The sequence below is a fragment of the Xenopus tropicalis genome, chromosome 4 (genome assembly GCF_000004195.4).
Source record: "Xenopus tropicalis strain Nigerian chromosome 4, UCB_Xtro_10.0, whole genome shotgun sequence".
NCBI lineage: Eukaryota > Metazoa > Chordata > Amphibia > Anura > Pipidae > Xenopus > Xenopus tropicalis.
The window spans coordinates 124,056,259-124,080,157 of NC_030680.2; the positions used below are offsets into that span (position 1 = coordinate 124,056,259).

At 37.0% G+C, this 23,899-nt stretch overlaps 2 protein-coding genes across 2 annotated transcripts in view; one reads left to right on the forward strand and one right to left on the reverse strand.

Annotated features, from left to right (window-relative positions):
* Positions 1-23,899, reverse strand: part of cenpp (centromere protein P) — a 139,662-nt gene that overhangs the window by 52,314 nt on the left and 63,449 nt on the right. The gene's annotated exons all lie outside the window — the stretch shown is intronic.
* aspn (asporin) lies at positions 1,711-19,608 on the forward strand. Its single transcript, XM_002934226.4, has 8 exons — positions 1,711-1,912; positions 7,775-8,066; positions 8,520-8,632; positions 8,787-9,000; positions 10,295-10,405; positions 11,099-11,192; positions 14,462-14,600; positions 18,854-19,608. Exons 2-8 carry the CDS (start codon positions 7,799-7,801, stop codon positions 19,049-19,051), a joined length of 1,137 nt encoding a protein of 378 aa, XP_002934272.1. The 5' UTR covers positions 1,711-1,912; positions 7,775-7,798; the 3' UTR covers positions 19,052-19,608.

Sequence of the window (23,899 nt, forward strand, 5' to 3'; positions counted from 1 at the left end):
ACAACACTGATCAGATCATTTACAGATAACTGTCTCTATGTGTGTTTTACCAGAGGCAATTCTCAGTATTTTCTATGGCAGGGAATTTTCTGGCATTTAGTAACCATGAGAAGTAGCTGCTACTAAGTAGCTCTGTGTGCCTTACTCTTGTTGCCTTGGAAATAAAAAGCTCAGAGTTGGCCTATAGCACTTTAGATCCTAAATGAGGCTAGCTGCATTAGATAAGAGGATGCTAAACCCTAAGCTACATTAGATAAGAGGAAGAGGAGGACATATATGTTGGTCAACCTATATGTCCTACCATAAATGCTTCAATGATGTAAACCAACGCTCTCCATCTTTTTCCATGCAGTGGACCAACTAGTTGACATACTACGTTTGTCACACACATCAGTCTATGGAGGCCATAGGAAGGTAGGAGCCATAAGTATACCTTTTTATGAAGTGGATCATCTATCTGATATGTCAGCTAGATTATCAACTGCATAAAAAAAGGCATATTTATATTTATCTATGTTCATTGACCAAAATATATTATAATGATGAAGACATACACAGCAGTCAATGGAGGTCATAGGAAGGTAGGTGCCATAAAAATACCTTGAAAGGTCTGTGGACCTCCAGTTTATATCCCTAATGTAAACAATATTTTTCAAAAAGGAGTGACTTAGTCAGATTGCTAGAACATGAACTATAACATCAGAAATGTTGGTTTAAGATACAAGGATGGAACACAATACAATGGATAGGCCCAACTTGCAAGCACAAAAACTACTATAATTTTTAAAGAAATGCAAATAATGTTTTATCCTAAGAACTATATAAAACAAAATAAATCAATTTTAGCCACAAATACAGAATACAATAAATGTTGAGGGGTCTCAGGAGTTACAGCAATTGTTTAATGTATGCTGTTGCTACCCAATGCACATTCTATCAAATTCTGTAGGCTTTAATGTGTATTATATCCAAAATACTGACACTACAGTTAGTGGACTACATATATGTGAGATTATTAGAAGGGCAAATATAATAATGTAAACTCAAACTTGATCTAGCTAAGACTAACTGTCATATTGTACATTTTGACTATTTATATTTCTAAGGATAAACACATTGCAGGTTGCTATGTGCACTATGTGCAACAGAGGTTCTGATGCAGAGGGTAAACAAAAAAAATTGACCCCTTCTGTTTCTTGTGGTCCTTTACATCATTGTCAGAGAGGTGCTCCTTACTTTCATTGTTGGTTGTATCCTGAGAATACACAGGAGTGGGGAACTGAACAATGCAACTACAGCTGTACTGTACATTCCAGTTGGGCAATTTAATTATATAAAGGTGCACAGCATCTGTAATTGCAGGGGATTTGGTACATTTACATCTATGAATCACTCATTTTACAAGATGATGAATACAATAAATAGAAAACTTCTTGCTAGGTTACTGTTTCAAAGCTGAAATCAAAAAAGCAGAATCTACATTTTCCAGCAAAGTGGTTAAGAAAAAGCCTTAGTTACATATGAACCTTTATTAATGTTTTTTTGTACAGCAGATGTATATATGAAAGTGCTCCCTGTATGCATAGTGGCAACATGTTACTCACAGCTTTAGGTCCATGATGAACAAACTCTTCCTGTGAATGTTAGAGTTAAATTCAGGATTTGGCACTAGTACAGGTAGTGATGAAAAACATATGAGTGGTAACAAGTCTTAATATCTGTCTCCAGTACTAAACTGGGATAATCCGAAGAAGCAGTGTACTCAAGTATCATATGCAGTGCCAAGATCGTGTATTTCAGATTGTGCTCATGATTACTGCACTGACATATTCCCATGTCCTGTACAAAATAAGCTGCTACATACAGTCTTCTCAGGTGGATTACAGTTAAGAAGAATTTTTACATTTATAAGGTAGGTGCTGCAGTTTTATTTTCTTTCTACATATTTACAGTCTTAGTTAAATGACAATGTCAACAAAACAAAAAACATCTTCTTGTATATTATTTTTTTTTTGTCTGTTACTCAATACCCACATTCTTTTTTAAGGTACAAATTCAAATGTAGATCACAAAAAATGTGCAAAGATATTTCACAAAATGGAAAATTAGAACAGAAGGTGGATTTTAAAAAAAGTAATTGAACTTTGTTACAGAAATGAATTTCTTCTCTGTCCCCAGTGCTGAACTATGTCACCCACAAGCCTCTGTTACAAACTGTAACACATGTTGATATGAAAGGAAGCTTAACATGTTTTAGTTGTCAGGAAAGAACTACAGTACCTGCTCTTATTTCTATCAGCTTGATATAAACTTGGTCTTTAGAGTGTAATGAATTCTGCTGTGTCAGTGTCACTTTTGGCAGGAAAACTAAAATAAAACCTTACTGAACAAAATTCTAACAAGTTAAAGGAAAGGGCACTGTAAATGCCACAAGAGATTTATATATTCTGAAACTGCTGTATATCAAAGGGATGTTATTATTCCAAAATTATTTGGTTTTTTTTTTTTTAAAATAATGTTTTAGTTTTTTATGTGGTTCTAACCAATGTCAAGCTGTCATATTTCACGTTGCTGTAGAGTTTGTTCCTCTGCCTTGCTGAGCTTTCAGATCTCAGTCACTCTTGTTAAGGGCTCAAAATCATGAACTGATGTATCTAAAGGGTTTTATGCAGGATCTTTTACTCTCTTTCCACAGATGACCAGAATCTCTGCCATAAAGCATTGTTATTTGTAGGTGTACAGGAGATTTTCTAATTTAGACTCAAAAGTAACAATCTTTTTTTTTGCAGAAATGTCTTAATAAATATTAAAACCTGCTTTTAGTTACAATTTCAAACAAACTTGTCATAGTATTCCTTTTAAGGGGAGTTTTTGGCTAACCATACACATGTTAATGAGCCCTACAGTGAGTTACTATATTCAGTTACTGTGTACTGTTATATACTGGCTGGTCCCTAGTACACTGTATTTAGCTGCAGTACCACCTCTCACCTAACTTGCAGGGATGCACATTTTTTATAGGCTACAACAGAATAGCACCACAGGTGATATCTGCAAACAAAACAATGAATGTTTGACATTTCTATATTTTGAAAAGCTCAAAGATCAATTTATCACAGTGTTAATTTCTTAATATTCTACCATAAGACATGACCCATAGGTTTTACATCTTATAAAAGCTGAAAATAACTTTTCTAAAAGCATCTTCTTTTATTATTTAACTTGTAGTAGACTGCTGGTTGATACTGGTTGATAATAGCAACTACATATATGTTCAGAAATGAGCCTTACAGTAGGCAAACTAAGAAATTATAGGTGAATCAAAAGTTAAGCTATTATTTTGTATAGGAAAATAATACACACACAGGAACACAGGTATTAGACTGAATTTGAAACTTCCAACCATATAACCCTACAAACTGTCAATATAGGCTCTTAAAGAATCACAAAAATAGTTATTACCTACATAACCTTATCAAGCACTTTAGAAAATCATTAAGAATACATTTTGAACTTATATTAATTGGTTTAGGTAAAAAAAAGACCCAAGACATTCCTTAATTAATTCATTTGTTTGTATGATCTGGATTAACACCAACCTGTTTGAATGGTATTGGATACAGAAATGCCTGCAAAGCCCTTAAACAAACATTAAAACAACTGACCTGCCTTCTCAACCAGGATTAACGTACAATCCCTTATCCCTCAACACTCCCATGTTTTAAATTTTGAGTGGTAGAGTCAGTCAGTCAGGGGACCTGTCAGTACTGTTTGCAAGAACATTATTTACCAGGTAATAAGCAGCTGCAAAGGCTTGGGCACAGAAACAGGGAAATCAGTCAAGTATTAATGGGAAAGCCAACAAATGCATGAGAAGGAAGCTGGGAGGGGAATGGCCAGAGGCAAGTTTAAACACAGCAAAGGTCATGAATGGAAATATAAAGCAAATGTAGAAAATGGGGTATTATGGAATAAGAGTCCAAAGAAGGGCAACTAAGCTGGCAAAGAGGCACTTATGGGGTGATATAATAACTATGTTTAAATATATAAGGAGACTGCATAATAAACTCTATAATGTTTTATTTACCAGCAGGTCCTTCATGCAGACACAAAGGCATCCATTAAGATTAGAGGGAAGGAGTTTCCATCTCAATATTAGGAAAGGGTTGTTTACAGTTGTGGAATTCTCAGCCCTGAAGTAGTTGTACTGGCAGATACATTAAATAACTTCAAGAAGGTTGAATGGCTTTTTAGCAAGTGAGGAAATACAGGCCAATTCAAAAAATTGCTCTTAGTACAATGTTGACCCAAGGACTGCCATCTTGGAGTTAGGAAGGAATGTTTTCTCCCTATGAGGCAAATTAGAGAGGCTTCCAAAGGGGTTTCTACCTTCCTGTGGATCAACTAGCAGCTAGGCAGGTTTCATATAGACATAAAAGGTTGAACTTAATGGACATGTGTCTTTTCTTAAAGAATAAGTAAACCTTTTCTTTTTTAAAATCTCTTAAATTACTTAGTAAGGCCCCCAGAATAACATACCTTTCTCCCTGCATGTAGATTTACTTCATTTCTCTATTACAGCCAATTCAACTACAGCTCTTTTAATGATTTTCTTGTCTGGCATGAAGCTCCACCCCCTTTTGCTTTTTGAGCGCTCTTTCTGACTATGGTGACCTCAAAAAGGTATCAAATGTGCATGTCTGATTGATTTTAATTAAAGCAGAGGCAATGAACATGTCCAGTAGGCACCTCTTTGAGTCGGAAAGAGAAGGATGCTCAGAAAGCAAAAGGGGTGGAGCTTCATGCTAGACAAGGAAGTCCGTAAAAGAGCTGTGGCTCAGCTCCTCGTGATCAAGAAACAAAATAAATCTGTATGTAGGGAGAAAGGTATGTTATTCTGGGGGTTGTTTGCTGTAATTTTAGGGGATTTAAAATAAAAGGCTTATTTATACTTTAACCTAAGTTACTATGTATGTTACTATGAAAAGCTGTGGGAATGGGTCATGATATCCCTGACCCCCACTCACCCTTCCAAAAAGCCCCCCATGCTCCCTAGTGGTACATATGTGAATACCAGCCCAGAAGGTGAATTAGGAACAAAAGCTGAGAACTTAGGACTGGGAGATAAGGACTGAAAGCACTTGCATTGTGCTGTGCTGGCAGTTTCTAAAACCACATCATAATGCATAATAAACTAAGATGGCTGCCTACACAGTAGTATTAAAATTAAAAATTTTGAATGGTAGAATTTATTATTTGCAATGTACACAGTGAAATATATCACTAAAAACAACACCATAAATCATGACAGAAATTTTAACTGGGTGTGCTGTCAAGATAAATAATTTTAAATCTGTAAGAAATTCTATTACAGTTTTCCCTCACTACACTGTTTAGTTCTTTCCTCCCTTATACCTATTCCAATATTAATCAAAATTTCATGGAAGCACATTTTACTTGGATAGCAAAAGATGGAGATGTCTGCATTCTATGTGCTAATGACATGTATTCTGTAGTAAAGTGGAATGTTCCTCTACCATTCATTGCTGTAGCTATATGCAGTGTATCTGAGAAAGAACACTGTGGTTTGTTTGTGGTCTGTGTTTAAAACCAGCAGTGGTAGTGTTGGATTAACATGAGTCATCTCCCCAGTTTCTGTGGATTATAAAAATGCATACATGGCGCCTCTTACACTTACTTTGCTGTCTAAAAATGCTATTTTGGTTGAGCTCTTCAAGCCTTTCTGTAGTAACCACTACAAGTTGAAAATAAATAACACCAGCACATATAACAGAATGAACAATAGGAAAGCAAGATGCTAATGATAAAAATGAATTATGTTAAATTAAAAATAGTAACACCATTAAAACCAAAATGCTTTGTAATTATATTGGTCTTTAGCTAAGGCTCTGAGGATATAAAAGATATAAATAGTTATCATGTATTATTACATTTATATGTACCAATCTGCAATAAAATAGCACAGACCTTACTGGGAAAAGCTTTACTGGCTTAGGGGTGGATTAAGCACATGGTGCCCATAAGCTTGAAGTATGTTTGACAAGGCACTTGGTGAACCTGGGACTTTATATACACAAAACAAAGTAGAAACATACAACAGGTTCATGAAGTTATATCAAGACATACAGGGGTGGGCCAAGCCGACTCCCTAGGCAACCCGGTAAGCCACCTCGCCCCTGCACCCGTTGTGCCCAAGGCAGCTGCCTTTTCTGCCTTCCCCTAGTTTTGGCCCTGAAGACATTTGCAAACCTATTGTCCTATACAAAGAAGTCTATCAACAGACTGTATGGAGATAAAGCTTTCAACCCAATATTAGCATTTTCCAGGTCAGGTGACATGCATTCAAGGAGTAATCCTGAAGAAACCATCTTTTTAAAAGTACCATATTCTGGTTCATAGAATATATAAGGGGTTATTTAGTTCATGGCTCAGAATGCAAAAACAAGGGCTCCAATTGACATATTTTTGCACTTTGAACCCTGTCCTTTTTTTGAACTACAGAAGGTCTCTGTGCTCCAAAATGCCAAAATAGGACACAGAGAGTTGCATGTGCCCTACCAATACAGTACTGCCTGCGCACCCCTTAGGGGCACATTTACTAACCCACGAACGGGCCGAATGCGTCCGATTGCATTTTTTTCGTAATGACCGGTATTTTGCGATTTTTTCGGAAATTATCGCGACTTTTTCGTTACTAATACGATTTGCGCAAAAAAACGCGAGTTTTTCGTAGCCATTCCGAAAGTTGCGCAAAATCTGGCGATTCTTTTGTAGCGTTAAAACTTGCGCGAAAAGTCGCGCCTTTTTCGTAGCGTTAAAACTTAAAAGGCGCAATGTTTTGCGCAAGTTTTAACTCTACGAAAAAATCGCGACTTTTCGCGCAAGTTTTAACGCTACGAAAAAATCGCCAGATTTTGCGCAACTTTCGGAATGGCTACGAAAAACTCGCGTTTTTCGCGCAAATCGTATTGGTAACGAAAAAGTCGTGATAATTTCCGAAAAGTCGTAAAGGCGCCGAAAAAATCACAAAAAATACGAAAAAGTCGCAAAATGTTCGTTTTCCAATCGGAATTTTTCCAATTCGGATTCGAATTCGTGTCTTAGTAAATCAGCCCCTAAGTGTTCAAAAACTTGAGTTTGGGTCATCGTAAATGACCCCTAAGACTTTATTCAGAAAAGGTTTTGTGGATGAGACATTTAAATTATGATGCACTGCTCTGAGCTACTGAATAAATGATATGTTGTATAGTATGTATTTGGCAGTTTTTGGTGTTTTGGAGGACAGTTTTATGCATTATTAGGGGTTTGAGTTATTATTATTATTATTATTATTATTATTACAAACTCTAATTGAGTTGTACCTGCAACTGACAAGCTATCAATAATCTGAAAAAGAATCACTCAGAAACCACAGACTCCCTCATTTAATAAGGTGGAAGGGCGCTACCTCACAGCTATCTGGGAAAAATTCCATTGAAGTCAATTTTTTAAACAACATACTCAGCTAAGCCAGTTTTAGCCAGTTAAAAAATCTGTAATGGTTTTGCCTTGAGACAGCAGACTGGGTCATATATATCATTTGATTTGTTCTTATAAATAAACAAACAACTCAATTAGAGTTTGTAATAATAATAATAATTTCACCCTTAATAATGCATGAAACTGTCCTCCATAGGTTTACATGTGGTATAATTTCTATATCAAGGTAAGATGTTACTTCCATTCCATTCACTCTATGATCTATGATCCGCAGATATTATATCTCTGAAACAACACCATGAAGGAATACCTGCTTTTGTATTTCCTGGCTTTGTGCTATGCTAAGCCATTTATTTTACCTCCAAAGTACATGGCACTGACTGACCTCATGTTAAAAGATATGGAAGATGATGACGATGATGACGATGACAATGATGATGACAATTCATTGTTTCCATTTAAAAAGAATATACCAGCTCGACCTACACTGCCTCCATTTGACTTATTTCCATCTTGTCCATTTGGATGTCAGTGTTACCTAAAAATTGTTCAGTGCTCTGACCTTGGTAAGTCCAATAAAATATCACTTTATAAAATATATGATTAAAAATACAAGGGTTATATCACCAAGCATCAGTTACAGCACTTTGCTATGATGTGGCTAGAGACTATTGCCTTGCCCAACAGTAGAAATAGGAAAATTCACTTTATAATACATGCTGTTTGAAGGGTGAAAAATGACTTTTATTGCTAATTTGGATGGTATGATTAACAGACTGGCGCTGTAATGAAAGCACCTAGTAAGCACAATTGATGGAGCCATGGAAAGTCCTTATACACATAAAATAGAATTTGACAAATTGTCTGTAATGCATCAACTGTTTGGGAGGTTCCCTGAAGCTGCAGCCTTGGAATATTGCAAGCTCTGACATGTAGCATTATGTAAAGCTAAGTAGACAACTGATCCCATTCAATATAATTGTATGCTTATGTAATTAAACTTTGCATGCATTGAACAGGTTTAACCTCCGTACCAAATAAAATCCCATACGACACTCGACTTTTAGACCTCCAAAACAACAAAATAAAGGAGATCAAAGAAAAAGATCTACAAGGCCTGATATCTCTTTCGGTAAGTTATGACTAACACAGCTCGGCAAAAGAAGAGTAGTGCGACAGAGCTAAAATGTTATTTCATTATTTTCATTTTTATCTGGAAAATAAGGACAGTTATGTCATCAAAAGAGTTGTTTTATAACACAAGTTTCTTTTTAATAAACATCTAGGCTTTGTTTCTCAACAACAATAAACTATACAAGGTGCATCCAAAGGCGTTCCAGTCTACAAAGAAGCTGCGACGCTTGTACCTTTCACATAATCAGCTCACAGAAATACCATCCAATCTTCCAAAATCATTGGCAGAGCTCAGGATCCATGACAACAAAGTTAAAAAAGTACAAAAGGAAGCATTTAAAGGCATTCATTCGTTACATGTGTTAGGTAGGTATGTCACTGGTATATAAAATGGACTGACTTTTTTTTCTTAAAGATGTTATTTTAATTTCAACATTTTAAACAAAAAATAGAACAGTACACACATATTTTAGAAAAACATTGCGATGACATTCCTAATTACTTCTTCTTGAGTTGGGTCAGAGATTCTGGGCAGCTACAACTCAAGCATTCTGACTTCACATCCTAGGTATGAAATCCTTTTGGTTATTATATATGTCGGTATGCCTTTAAGACAAAGAAAGAAACAGCAGCCTTTTGGAACCGGTGCACCAATTTTGTTTTTAGAATTAGCATATGGATTTAATAAAACCCATTGTAAAATGCAGTTGTACCACCTTATTCCAATTAACAATAGTCACAATGCCTTGTAAAAGTTTTATGAATCCTTAACAGTTGCTGAATGAAGCATATGCCAATTTTCCACGTTATACTGTGAAACAAATATGTTTGTTTAGTTCTACTGCAAGTTTTTGTGTGAAATTACAATTTTTTCCCAGAGTACTTGATGGAGGGCCTGTCAAATGGCACTAAACTTAACATACAGTACAAAATAATCTAATATAAAAAATAATTTTAAATTCATTTTACCATTTTAACAAATATATTTGTTTACTGGAAACATGGCAGGGGAATGGAAACATAGGTTTGTACAACCAAACCTTCAATATAACCTCTGTCGCCTGTGAAATTGATTATTAAAATATGAATGTCTTATTCATATTCTTATTTCATTAGAACTAAACTGGCAAAGTTATTTTCATCAAAGTGGATGTCTGAAAAGTTTGAAAGCAGAACAGAGTATGGGTCGTTTGAAACAGAATAAAATACTAAGCTTCCCGTAACATGGGGAAAACTCTGCATCTTCGGGATTTCTTCAAAACAGTTCAGTGACACGGAGCTTTCTGGCGCTTGTGCAATAGAAGGTAATCCCTGAGTATCTCTAACTGCACATGTGCCAGCAAGCTCTGTGTCACCAAACTGATCCAAAGATACAGTAGATAGTGCCTGCTAGCTCAGTTGTGCTATTCTGCATTTATAGGTTAGCTTGCAGAGACACCGAAATAGACTCTGTGGGGAGGGAGCAGCGAAGGGGCTCAATGGAGGGCAGTGGATGGGGGCTTTTGTCTGGGGAGGGTTTAGTTCTCCTTTAAGTAATAGGTCCCATAATTAAAAGACAACATACAGTACTTACTAACAAATAAATATATAAATAAACACCTGGCACCTAAAAAAAACTAAAAAAAAAAAAAAACTATATATCTGTATATTGTTTTTGCAGAGATGAGTGCAAATCCCCTTGAAAGTGATGGAATACAACCTGGAGCATTTGATGGACTGACTGTGTTCCACATTAGGATTGCAGAGGCTAAACTCACATCAATCCCTAAAGGTCTGTAAAATTGTATTCCAATTTGAAAAAATTCAAATAGCACCAGACAAGCCTGCCAGGATACCAGTGAATCTTCTAGCTCCTAGTGTGCCCCAGCCAAAGATAGTTCCTTTAGGCCCCATCTTATTTCCTTGCTAAGATGCAGGGGCGTTTCTGGCCCAGGAGCCGCCCTTCCCTCACTAGTGCTGAAAGTACAGTGTAAAAAACGGAAATTCAGCAATTAAAGTACCACCCTTGGTACCTCTGGGGCCACTGCCAGCTGAGACGAGTTTCTCAACTTGCCTCATAGCCCTGCTGAGATGCCCTACTGGGTCCAATCATGGCACTTCAGTTTCATGTATCATTTTCAAATCTCTATCACTGAAATTAATGTGATGCCATATTATGTCATACTGCCCTCTGTGGGCACTAAATAAAGCTTGGTTAGAGATTCCTTGGGGGTGCACTCCCCTGTTGAGGGGGATATACACCAAAACCGCCTTTCGATTTGATGAAACATAGTACTGCAGGCATTCTAATGAAGATTTAGAGCTACCATTAATTCAAATCCATTTTAACTGCTCAGAGGCACAATTCAATCTTAGTACTTCACAATATTTAGAGACAACTGAAATATTTATCACTGTGAGTGGCTGTGAATGGTCAGAAAAGTTTTTTGCTGTTATAAAATTAATATTGTAAAATTTATCCTAGATTTACCACCATCAATTTATGAGCTCCACCTTGACCACAATAAAATTTCAGCAATTGAACTTGAGGATTTATTACGATACAAAGACCTTCAGAGGTAAAAAAAAAAAAAAAAAAAAAAGTTTGAATGGCAAACCTTTAAAGGGGTATTTCACCTTTAAGTTAACTTTATGTATAGTTTTTGATTTTTTTTTTCTTCTTCTTCTGACTCTTTCCAGTTTTCAAATGGGGGTCACTGACCACAGCACCCAAAAACTATTACTCTCTGAGGCTACAATTTTATTGTTATTGTTACTTTTTGTTATTGTTACTTGGCTTTCTGTTCAGGCCCTTTCCTGATCATCTACCAGGGTCTCATTTATACCACTGTCTGGTCTGCAACCAGACTTAACAGCTAAATAACTGAAAAACTACAAATAATAAAAAATTAAGAATGCAAATTATCTCTCTCAGATTCATACTGAAGGTTGTTTTTAAGGAAAACAACTATTTTAAAAAGGGACATAAGTGTTCCACCTCAACATGTGTAAAATGGGCATTACCCTCAGTATATTATTGCTCAATTGGAATGTTTCTAGTTACTTTCAACTATTTATATATTTTTGCACACCCCGTGATAAAAATGCCCTACATTATCCAGGATTCAGGTGTGAGTTGGTAATTCTAGGTGGCTTTATCCTCCAGAAAGTCTTCTTTTTTGGGGCCATCAAGCTCTAGGGACCCATATGCCACTGACTAGGCTTTTTTCTTCACATGGCATGTTTTTGAGGGCTTTCCATTATCAACCTCTCTCTAGTGGCTTCCAGGCTGCACTGAATCTTTTTGCAGTCCTAGGAATACTAGGGATACTGCCAACAAACATGGCAGGCTGTAGTGGCCCCCATGCGCAATAATTCTCTAGATACAGGATGTACAGTGGTGTGAAAAACTATTTGCCCCCTTCCTAATTTCTTATTCTTTTGCATGTTTGTCACACTTAAATGTTTCTGCTCATCAAAAACCGTTAACTATTAGTCAAAGATAACATAATTGAACACAAAATGCAGTTTTTAAATGAAGGTTTACGTTATTAAGGGAGAAAAAAAACTCCAAATCTACATGGCCCTGTGTGAAAAAGTGATTGCCCCCCTTGTTAAAAAATAACTTAACTGTGGTTTATCACACCTGAGTTCAATTTCTGTAGTCACCCCCAGGCCTGATTACTGCCACACCTGTTTCAATCAAGAAATCACTTAAATAGGAGCTACCTGACACAGAGAAGTAGACCAAAAGCACCTCAAAAGCTAGACATCATGCCAAGATCCAAAGAAATTGAGGAACAAATGAGAACAAAAGTAATTGAGATCTATCAGTCTGGTAAAGGTTATAAAGCCATTTCTAAAGCTTTAGGACTCCAGCAAACCACAGTGAGAGCCATTATCCACAAATGGCAAAAACATGGAACAGTGGTGAACCTTCCCAGGAGTGGCCGGCCGACCAAAATTACCCCAAGAGCGCAGAGACAACTCATCCGAGAGGCCACAAAAGACCCCAGGACAACATCTAAAGAACTGCAGGCCTCACTTTCCTCAATTAAGGTCAGTGTTCACGACTCCACCATAAGAAAGAGACTGGGCAAAAACGGCCTGCATGGCAGATTTCCAAGGCGCAAACCACTTTTAAGCAAAAAGAACATTATGGCTCGTCTCAATTTGGCTAAAAAACATCTCAATGATTGCCAAGACTTTTGGGAAAATACCTTGTGGACCGACGAGACAAAAGTTGAACTTTTTGGAAGGTGCGTGTCCCGTTACATTTGGCGTAAAAGTAACACAGTATTTCAGAAAAAGAACATCATACCAACAGTAAAATATGGTGGTGGTAGTGTGATGGTCTGGGGTTGTTTTGCTGCTTCAGGACCTGGAAGGCTTGCTGTGATAGATGGAACCATGAATTCTACTGTCTACCAAAAAATCCTGAAGGAGAATGTCCGGCCATCTGTTCGTCAACTCAAGCTGAAGCGATCTTGGGTGCTGGAGCAGGACAATGACCCAAAACACACCAGCAAATCCACCTCTGAATGGCTGAAGAAAAACAAAATGAAGACTTTGGAGTGGCCTAGTCAAAGTCCTGACCTGAATCCTATTGAGATGTTGTGGCATGACCTTAAAAAGGCGGTTCATGCTAGAAAACCCTCAAATAAAGCTGAATTACAACAATTCTGCAAAAGAGTGGGCCAAAATTCCTCCAGAGCGCTGTAAAAGACTCGTTGCAAGTTATCGCAAACGCTTGATTGCAGTTATTGCTGCTAAGGGTGGCCCAACCAGTTATTAGGTTCAGGGGGCAATTACTTTTTCACACAGGGCCATGTAGGTTTGGATTTTTTTTCTCCCTAAATAATAAAAACCCTCATTTAAAAACTGCATTTTGTGTTTACTTGTGTTATCTTTGACTAATAGTTAAATGTGTTTGATGATCAGAAACATTTTGTGTGACAAACATGCAAAAGAATAAGAAATCAGGAAGGGGGCAAATAGTTTTTCACACCACTGTATGTAAGTATGTGGGTCTAGCACTACCATTTACCCTAAACACACATTATATAAGTCCCCATTGGCCACAATGTTTTGAAAACCATAATAGTGTGGGTTTTTTTGTAATTTTACCCAATGTTTTTGGAAGAAATCTGTTTTGTTTTCCTGCAATACATTAAAGCATTTTTTTCCCCTTTTTTTTTACAAATCGCTCTAAATGGTTAATTAGTGTGCTTACTTAACCTAACATTTTCTTACTGAAAAAACTCAACTATGCTGTAAGTGAGGTGCATTTAAAATTGCTGCGTCATGCTCAAATCAGCCAATTAGAGCAGGATAAACCTGTCAGTGATGTCAGTGATTCACAGCATCAGTGTGTTGTTAGGTTGAGGAAGGCAAATTTTTTATTATCTAAACAAGAAATAAAGATAATTTGTGCAACAGTTGTGTACTGTAGTACAGTGTACTGTTTTATATCAGTAACAGTTCCCCTTTAAGGTTTAAGGTACTATTTTGAAAAATATTTTTATCATTATGAAAACAAGTCATAGGAAAATAAGGAAAACATATGGCTGTTTATAGTTTAATATTATTCCTCATATACTGCCTCATGAAGATTAAAATAAAACAACACACAATGGTAACCCTTCATGAATGAAGTGTAGTTGATTTAGTGCCATGCCTGCAATTTTTGGAAATCTAAAAGTTTAGGCCTGTGCAAACTGCAAAAACAAAGCTTTTATAGCAAAAAAAAGAAATTAAACAGAACCTAAACACCTATTTGCTTGCTGTTCAAGTTAAAATATGAATTAGTAAGTCATTTTTATTTGCTAATCTTTTTTTTTTTTTTTAGACTTGGTTTAGGACATAATAAAATAAGAGATGTTGAAAATGGAAGTTTTGCTAGCATACCAAATGTACGAGAAATTCACTTGGAGAACAACAAACTTAGGAGAGTGCCCCTAGGACTACCAGATTTAAAATATCTGCAGGTAAGTTACATTGCAAAACTATATAATTACAATATATATATATATATATACACAGGTATAGGACCCATTATCCAGAATGCTCGGGACCAAGGGTATTCCGGATAAGGGGTCTTTCCGTAATTTGGATCTCCATACCATAAGTCTACAAAAAATCAATAAAACATTAATTAAACCCAATAAGATTGTTTTGCATCCAATAAGGATTAATTATATTTCAGTTGGGATCAAGTACAAGGTACTGTTTTATTATTACAGAGAAAAAGGAAATCAGTTTTAAAATTCTGAATTATTTGATTAAAATGGAGTCTATAGGAGAAGGGCTTTCCGTAATTCGGAGCTTTCTAGATAATGGGTTTCCGATAAGGGATCCCATACCTGTATATATATATATACACATACATACAGTCATATGAAAAAGTTTGGGAACCCCTCTTAATTCTTTGGAGTTTTGTTTATTATTGGCTGAGCTTTCAAAGTAGCAACTTCCTTTAAATTATGGAAACCTTATGACATAAAGTTTATTGAATTGACAGAAAATCTGCATCATAACAAAATTAGACAGGTGCATACAATTGGGCACCCCAACAGAGATATTACATCAATACTCTGATGAGTGTCTGGATTCTGGATGACGGTATTTTTGACCATTCATCCATAAAAAAATCTCTCCAGTTCAGTTAAATGTGATGGCTGCCGAGCATGGACAGCCTGCTTCTAATCATCCCATAGATTTTCCATGATATTAAAGTCGGGGGACTGTGACGGCCATTCCGGATTATTGAACTTCTCCCTCTGCATAAATGCCTTTGTAGTTTAGGGTCATTGTCTTGTTGGAATATGCAACCCCTGCGTAACTTCAACTTTGTGACTGATGCTTAAACATTATCCTGAAGAATTTGTTGATACTGGGTTGAATTCGTCTGACCACCGACTTTAACGAGGGCTCCATTCCCTGAACTAACCACACAGCCCCACAGCATGATGGAACCTTCACCAAACTTGACAATAGGTAGCAGGTGTTTTTCTTGGAATGTAGTGCTCCTCTTCCGCCATGCAAAGTGCATTTTGTTATGACCAAATCAAATCAATCAAAAAATCAGTCCAAAGCATTTGTCCCAAAATGACAGTGGCTTGTCTAAATGACCTTTGGCATACAACAAGTGACTCTGTTTGTGGCGTGAGTGCAGAAAGGACTTCTTTCTCATCGCCCTGCTATACAGATGTTCATTGTGCAAATTGCGCTGAATTGCAGAACAATGTACAGATACAGATACATCTGCAGCAAGATGTTCTTGTAGGTCTTTGGAGGTGATCTTTGGCTTGTCTGTAACCATTCTCACAATCCTCCGCATATGCTGCTCCTGTATTTTTCTTGGCCTGCCAGACCTGGGTTTTACAGCAACTGTGCCTGTGGCCTTCCAGTTCCTGATTACATTCCTTACAGTTGAAACTGACAGTTTAAACCTCTAGTTTTTTTTAAGCCTTCTCCTAAACCATGATACAGAACAATTTTGTTTTTTTAGATCTTTAGAGAGTTGCTTTGAGGATCCCATGTTGTCACTTTTCAGAGGAGAGTCAAACAGAATTGGCAATTGGCCACCTTAAATACCTTTTCTCATGATTGGACACACCTGTGCCCACCTGGCAGTGCTGCCAGCTAGCTAATATGATTGGACACACCTGAAGTTCAAAGCTTAACGAGCTAATCCAACCAATTTGGTGTTGCCAGTAATCAGTGTTGAGCAGTTACATACATTCAAATTAACAAAATTACAAGGGTACCCACATTTTTGCACAATTTTTTATTTAAATTCATACAACTAAATACTGCTTCGCTAAAAATCTTTGTTCAGAAAACACCCCAGTACTCAGATGTTCCTGGGAAATGAAAGACATTCCACTGTTATGTTTTTTGTTGAAAGTGGAGTATATTATTATGCAGTATATTAAAAGTGGAGTATATTATTATATTACATGTTACATATTTTGCATAATGGGTATCGTCAATATGATACAGTAAAGCATTGATACCCCCATACCAATACTTAGGGGCTGATTTATTATGCTCAAACTTCTTATTTCCCAATCACTAAGCCAAGGTAATCGGATACAGAAACCATGAGTGCATTCAGGAATTCACACATAGTTTCAGTAACTGATTGCTAGAGCCATGAGGCTTGAGCCTTACTAAATCAGCCTCTGAGCTTTGTGTTTATGCCAGTTTTATTTGGGTGTGGGTCCCCTTAAAACTAACAAGCATAGGACACCAGTTAATACATACTTTTCAAATAAGCACCCCAAACCAATAGTCACAGTAATTAAAACCATATTATAAGTATTTTCTGGCCTTCTCCTTCTGTAAATTTGTAAAGCATTGGGAGATGCAAGGCAATTAATTCTGCAATACAACACAAAAAGTAACAATTTTTTTCCAATATAAGCCTATAATTAAATGGAGTTCCTGTATGTTCCAGAAAACTCTTTGCTCTCCATATAAATCAATAAACATGTGACCCTTGCTCTCTGGGAATGAGACTTTGTGGAGTTAGTAGAGAAAGGATGTTGCTGAGCTACAACCCTTAAGGGCACATTTACTAATCCACGAACGTCCGAAAAGCGTCCGAATGTGTTTTTTTCGTAATGATCGGTATTTTGCGACTTTTTCGAGCGCTCAATACGAAAAAGTCGTGACAATTCGCAAAAGCCGTAATGGCTATGAAAAAGTCGCGACAATTCACGAAAGTCATAATGGCTATGAAAAAGTCGCGACAATTCACGAAATTTGTAATGGCTATGAAAAAGTCGCGACAATTCACGAAAGTCATAATGGCTATGAAAAAGTTGCGACAATTCACGAAATTTGTAATGGCTATGAAAAAGTCGCGACAATTCGTGCAAGTCGTAACGGCTACGAAAAAGTCGCAAAATGTTCGTTTTCCAATCCGAATTTTTCCCATTCCGATTCGGATTCGTGGATTAGTAAATCAGCCCCCTAGTTTGATTAAATCAATTGGGCACCAGTGGTTCTTTAAAACAAATACCGGTAATTACTCATTATTCATCCTCACGAAGGGAGGGTATGTTCCCCTGAAATGTTAATCTAAGGTGGTCAAAATAAATGGGGTAAGCTCACCAACTGCATATATCTAGTGTGTGCTGCTCTGCTACAATTAGTCTTTATTCACAGGAATATAGAACAAATCTCTTTGGGACAGTCATAGACAGATGCAATACAGATACTCAGCGTGTACTCACATACAAAGCTTCCCAGAAGCATTTACTTATCAGGGGTCAATAACATTGAATTTTGCTCAGTCTCAGAAGAGGTCATACAAGTGGAACCTAGGAGAGCAGTGGTAGTCCCAAAGTCTGTAAAATTGTGTCCCAATCCCAAGGGTGGTATACCCATGCCTCTATTCCTTCTAATTCCCCTTAGGCTGCTCACTAGCTAACCTGATGCTATATTTCACTCATAGGGGCTGATTTACTAAGACACGAATTCCGACCGAATTGGAAAAATTCTGATTGGAAAACAAACATTTTGCGACTTTTTCGTATTTTTTGCGATTTTTTCGGCGCCTTTACGACTTTTCGGAAATTATCGCGACTTTTTCGTTACCAATACGATTTGCGCGAAAAAACGTGACTTTTTCGTAGCCATTCCGAAAGTTGCGATTTTTTCGTAGCGTTAAAACTTAAAAGGCGCGACGTTTTGCGCAAGTTTTAACACTACGAAAAAATCTCAACTTTTTGCGCAAGTTTTAACGCTACGAAAAAATCGCAACTTTCGGAATGGCTACGAAAAACTCGCGTTTTTCCGCAAAAATCGTATTGGTAACGAAAAAGTCGCGATAATTTTCCGAAAAAAATCGCAAAATACCGATCATTACGAAAAAACGCAATCGGACGCATTCGGCCCGTTCGTGAGCAAGTAAATGGGCCACATAGAGTGAGCTATTACAGAACTATCCTCACATTATTGTCACGTTCTGAGCCTACCTCCATCCAGGACCTAACCTGCACCCACCTTCCAGGAAGGTAGAATCCAGGGCTAAAAATACTTTAACCCAGGATAAGGAAACAGCTTTCCCTTCCACCTGTTAATTAAGATCTCCCTTAGCTGGCCAAAAACCTAGGTGACTGCCAGAATAAAGCGCAACTACATTTTATTTCCCTATACCAGGTTAAAAAGTCAGTCTAAGATTTGAGCATTATTATAGATTGGAATTTATTCATGTTCATTCTTTTTTTAGGTACTGTTTCTTCACTCCAATAATATTGGAAAAGTGGATGTGAATGATTTTTGCCCCACGGGGCTAAAGTTGAAAAAGTCTCTCTACAGTGGCATAAGCCTTTTCAAGAACCCAGTGAAATACTGGGAAGTTCAACCAGCAACATTCCGCTGCACTCTGGGAAGAAACAGTGTACACCTGGGAAACTTCAGAAAGTAGCAAAAAAATACAGTATTAGGCATTATCAGTCCAACAACTTTGCCATTTTGACCTCTACAACATGAGGGCTGTACTAATGAGGCAATACAAGACATCTGCATGTTTCCATCCCCCCGCACACTTATTTTTAAATACTTGAAACCTGGTTATAAAGAAGAAAATGTACTCTCCAACAGGTGCATTTTAACTGCATTTTTATACACAGAGCTACCAGAATATTCTGTAGCAGGTGAGCAGGCTGAAAGTTCTTTCACAATTGGTGCTGATGAAAAACAAACTTTCATGTTATGTGTTTTTCATAGTTATATGTATTATTATTTTTAGTTTTATGTACTATTTGTAAAGACTACAAACCTCAAAAGCTCATAATTAGATACCAAATGTATTAAGGATATTGGACAACTCAGTAAGATTGGTAAAATAATCTATTTCTATTTGTTGTATCTATAGTTTCATATTATTGCTACTGAAACTTTGCTGCATTAACTTGGTAAAAATTGATATACATATGTTTTTTTTTTTTTTTTTTTTTAAATAAACACATTTAATCTTCCTTATTCTTATTTTTCTTTCAGTTGCTTATATATATTAAAAGGTTTGTGAGTTCCCAAACTAACATTTGTAAGGCCCACCAATTATGTAACAATGCAAGAACACCACCTAGACTTCGTTCTTCAGTTATCAGAAGAGATTTAATCTTTTACATCGATGGGGAGACAATGTACAAAGGAATATTGTGCATAAAACCTCCAAGTTGTTTACACTGTATCATACCTTTTTATACCCTTCAGTGGGGGATTTCCAAAGGCCCCCACTGCCCCCAAGTATTGTCCAATCAGAGTCCAATGTTCCCCTGTTATCTATCCATCATTCGGGAATCTTCTCCTCACGTTTGACCACACGTGATACTAGAAGTTTCTGGACATCTGGGGCCCTTCGATAGCATGGGGTGACGATGTATGATTCAGCATATAGCAATTAATCATTCCTTATCTGTAAACAACTTACATAAGTGTACAAAACAACTTATTTTAAATGTCTAAACTTTTACTGTAATTTGTGCTAGTTTTAGGCCTTAAACTTACTTGTAGGCCTGAAGCTTAAACTCCTATATTTAAACCTGTCCTCACACATTTTATCTGGCTGCAAACAACACACTCATGCTGGATGATTAACGGAATGTGTTGTGTTAACTGCAATGGAAATAAATATTATAATTTGAGGGATCAACATAATGAACTATTTATATTTCAAGCATGTTTCTATCAAGCATGTTTCTATCACATTTCTCCTTTTTGTATTTCATTTTTGCAAGTAGTGAAATATTGAACTAAAATTAGTTCAATATATTATGCTAATCTAATAGAAGTAGCATCTAATATTCCTTTGTAAAAGGTAGCCTTAGGTTAATGGCACATGGGGTTGTTTTGGCCATTGACAGGTCAGCGTTAAGTATCTAAATGTTCCCAAAGCCTGTCCCCATAAATTTATTTTAAAGCCATATTCAATACAAAATTGTGTCAGCACAGCCACCTTGTACCTGCAATTAGGCTGGATATTTGGGAAAATACACTGCATTGTGGGTCAAAAAACATGATGACTTGTGCCCAAAACTGCACTTTGCACACTGCACTTGTAACTGATTCCATAAACATTTTTCAAGGCAAAATCAGGAAAGTATCAGATATTTAAATTCTTATTATATAATTCCACTCACTTGTATATTAAGATATAGTTCTGTCAGTACCCAGAACATAAAAAAGGAAACATTTTCTTTATAACATAAAAATGTTTTTTTTTTATTATTGCTTTTGTGCCAAGCAAACAATACCAAATATATACAGTCTATGGATATTCATGTATCACAAAAGTGCACTACAGGTATGGAACCCATTATCCAGAATGCTCGGGACCTGGGGTTTTCCAGATAAAGGGTCTTTCCGTTATTCAGATCTCCTACCTTAAGTCTGCTAAAAAAAAAAAGTATTTACGATTGTTGTGGCTCCAATAAGGATTAATTGTATCTTTTTTGGGATCAATTACAAGGTTCTGTTTTATTAATACAGAGAAAAAGGAAATCATTTTTAAAAATGTGAATTATTTGATTAAAATGGAATCTAAGGGAGATGGCCTTTCCATAATTCGGAACTTTCTGGATAATAGGTTTCCGGATAAGGGGTCTGGAATTTTTATAGCACTACTTCAAGAGCAAACTTCCACTAACAGTAACTTTACACAAAACATTTATACAGGTATGGGACCTGAATGTTAGGGACCTAGGGTTTGCGGATAAGGGGTCTTTCCATAATTTGGATACCTTAGATCTACTAAAAAAACAATGTAAACATTAAATAAACCCAATAGGATTGTTTTGCCTCCAATAAGGATTGGTTATATCTTAGTTGGGATCAAATACAAGGTGAATAAATGAGAAAAATGAAGTCATTTTTAAAAATGTGAATTATTTGATTAAAATAGAGTCAATGGGAGATGGCCTTCCCATAATTTAGATCTTTCTGGATCCCATACCTGTATTTATATATTTGGAAAGTACACATTCTGATGTATTTTATTGCTATGCTAAAATCGAAAAATCGATCCACCGAATCCAGGATTCAGTTTGGGATTTGGCCAAGATTCTGCCTTTTTTAGCAGGATTCGGGCGAATCCACGCTCCTGGTCAAACCGAATCCAAATCCTTAAAACCACGTGACTTTTTGTCAAATTTTTTGCCATGCATGCAACCTTTGACCCTTTTGTAAGCTAATTTGCATTTGCAAATTGAGATTCTGATTCGGTTCGGTATTCAGCCAAATAAAAATAAAAAACTGGATTCGGTGCATCCCTACTAAGTTTAGCATAAGTCTTTGAAAACCTACTAAAAACTTCCAACTTTGAGCAAAGTAGAAAACCCTAGAATGAAACCAGTAAAAATTACTTGTCACTTCAGATACTGCAAAATATACTGCCTTATACAGTGTGTTATCACTTATCAATATATTTTATGAATAAACATTCTGAAGAAGCCAAAATGGGTGAATATGTCTTTCTAGTCCAAACTACCAAACTGCAAAAGTTTACTAAAGCTATTTTTTAATAGCATTTCTGAATATTGTCTCAAAGTTTGCACATCAGAGCATCTTATCTCCCACATATGAAATGGTATTAACTATCGTTCCATGTTTTTTCCAACGTTTCCCTGTATCTGTGCCTGTCTGCAAATTATCACTTCAGATATCACTACCCCCAGAATACCCAGTAAAAGTTTTCTTAACCCTACTTCCCTTCCTAAAGAAGTGGACAAGTGAGCCGCATTAATGTGTAGGAACTGTTTTTAATGCGAATAAACCTGTTAAAAACATGGGATCCATTGGGACCAAGGCTACACCACAACACTTCTACACCATTTGGAAGTCAGGACTCCAGTGTGATGTATACGTTTTGCAGTTATTTAAGGAAGCATTGGACTGCTTGTAATGCAGTTATATACACCTAATAAAAGATTTTGCTCAATCACATTTTTTTATTTTTTGACTAAACTTTTTTTTATGCTCCATCTTATTCGTGAGATATGAAATTAATATACACACTTCACTTATCCTGTGATTATCCATCTATCAGGGGCTTCATATTAAGATAAAGAAGAGATGTTTCCTTTTTTATTTGTATTTGTACCTCTCTACTACACAAGATAAGATGGTGGAATCACTATATGTGCTTTTCTGTGCACATTGCAAATGCTGACATCTGGATGAGTGGGTACACTGATACCAAGAAAGACTCTGTTCCTTATTCGACAGAGGTGCTGTACTTTGCATTTATTTTCAATTAAGCTTGCTGAAAGTATAGTCAAAGTCAAAGTTATGTAGAAAGGCAGGCCAAGTTGTGTTAGTTCCACTGGAGAAGAGGCTCTAAAAGGGGGGATAAGATAACTATAAATAAATATATAAGGGGACCATACAATAAACTCTGATGCTTTATTTACCAGTAGATCCTTCCAACAGAAACAAAGGACATCCACTGATATTAGAAAAAAAGAGGTTCGATCCTAATATGCGTAAAGAGTTTACTACAGCGAGAACTATGAAACTGCAGAATTCTCTCCTGTTATACTGTAGCAATGTTAAATGTTTACTTTAATTATGCATTAGCAGCTTGGCACTGGTTGGAGAAACGTGTAATGAGGTTGTGCACACAGGAAGGGGAAGTGAAGGGCAGGGTGTGCGCAGAGAACAGCCAGGAATAAAGCTAAGCTCTACCCTGCATTCTGGAACAGTGTGAAGTCTTCAAGTTTTGCTACACCTTGCAAGGGGTCATTACATCTGCCTGAAGTGGTTGTACTAGCACATACATGTCAAACACAAGGCCCGCGGGCCAAATCCGGCCCACCAGGCCTTGCAATGTGGCCTGCACCGCGCTGTCATCACTGCACGCACTCTGCGCAAAAACATACAAAGTCTTCGTCAGCGCCAGCGGCTCCTTCTCTCTTATGCCGCGGCAACAGGCCCTTTTACAAGGTTGCACCCGTGCGTATGACGTCACACGTCAGCGACGAGGCGCAACCTTATAGTAGTGCCTGTTGCCGCGGCATAAGAGAGAAGGAGCCGCCGACATCACTGGTCTGTTGGGGGTACTTTCTGTGGGGGCTCTGTGTGTACGGGCTGGCTACTGTCTATGGGGGGTACTGTGTATGATGAGGCAATTGGGGGTACTTATTTTTGGGGGCACTGTTTATGGGGGCAATTGGGGGTACTTTGTATGGGGGCACTGTGTGTGGGGGCTACTGTCTATGGGGGGTACTGTGTATGAGGCAATTGGGGGCACTGTGTGTGGGGGCTACTGTCTATG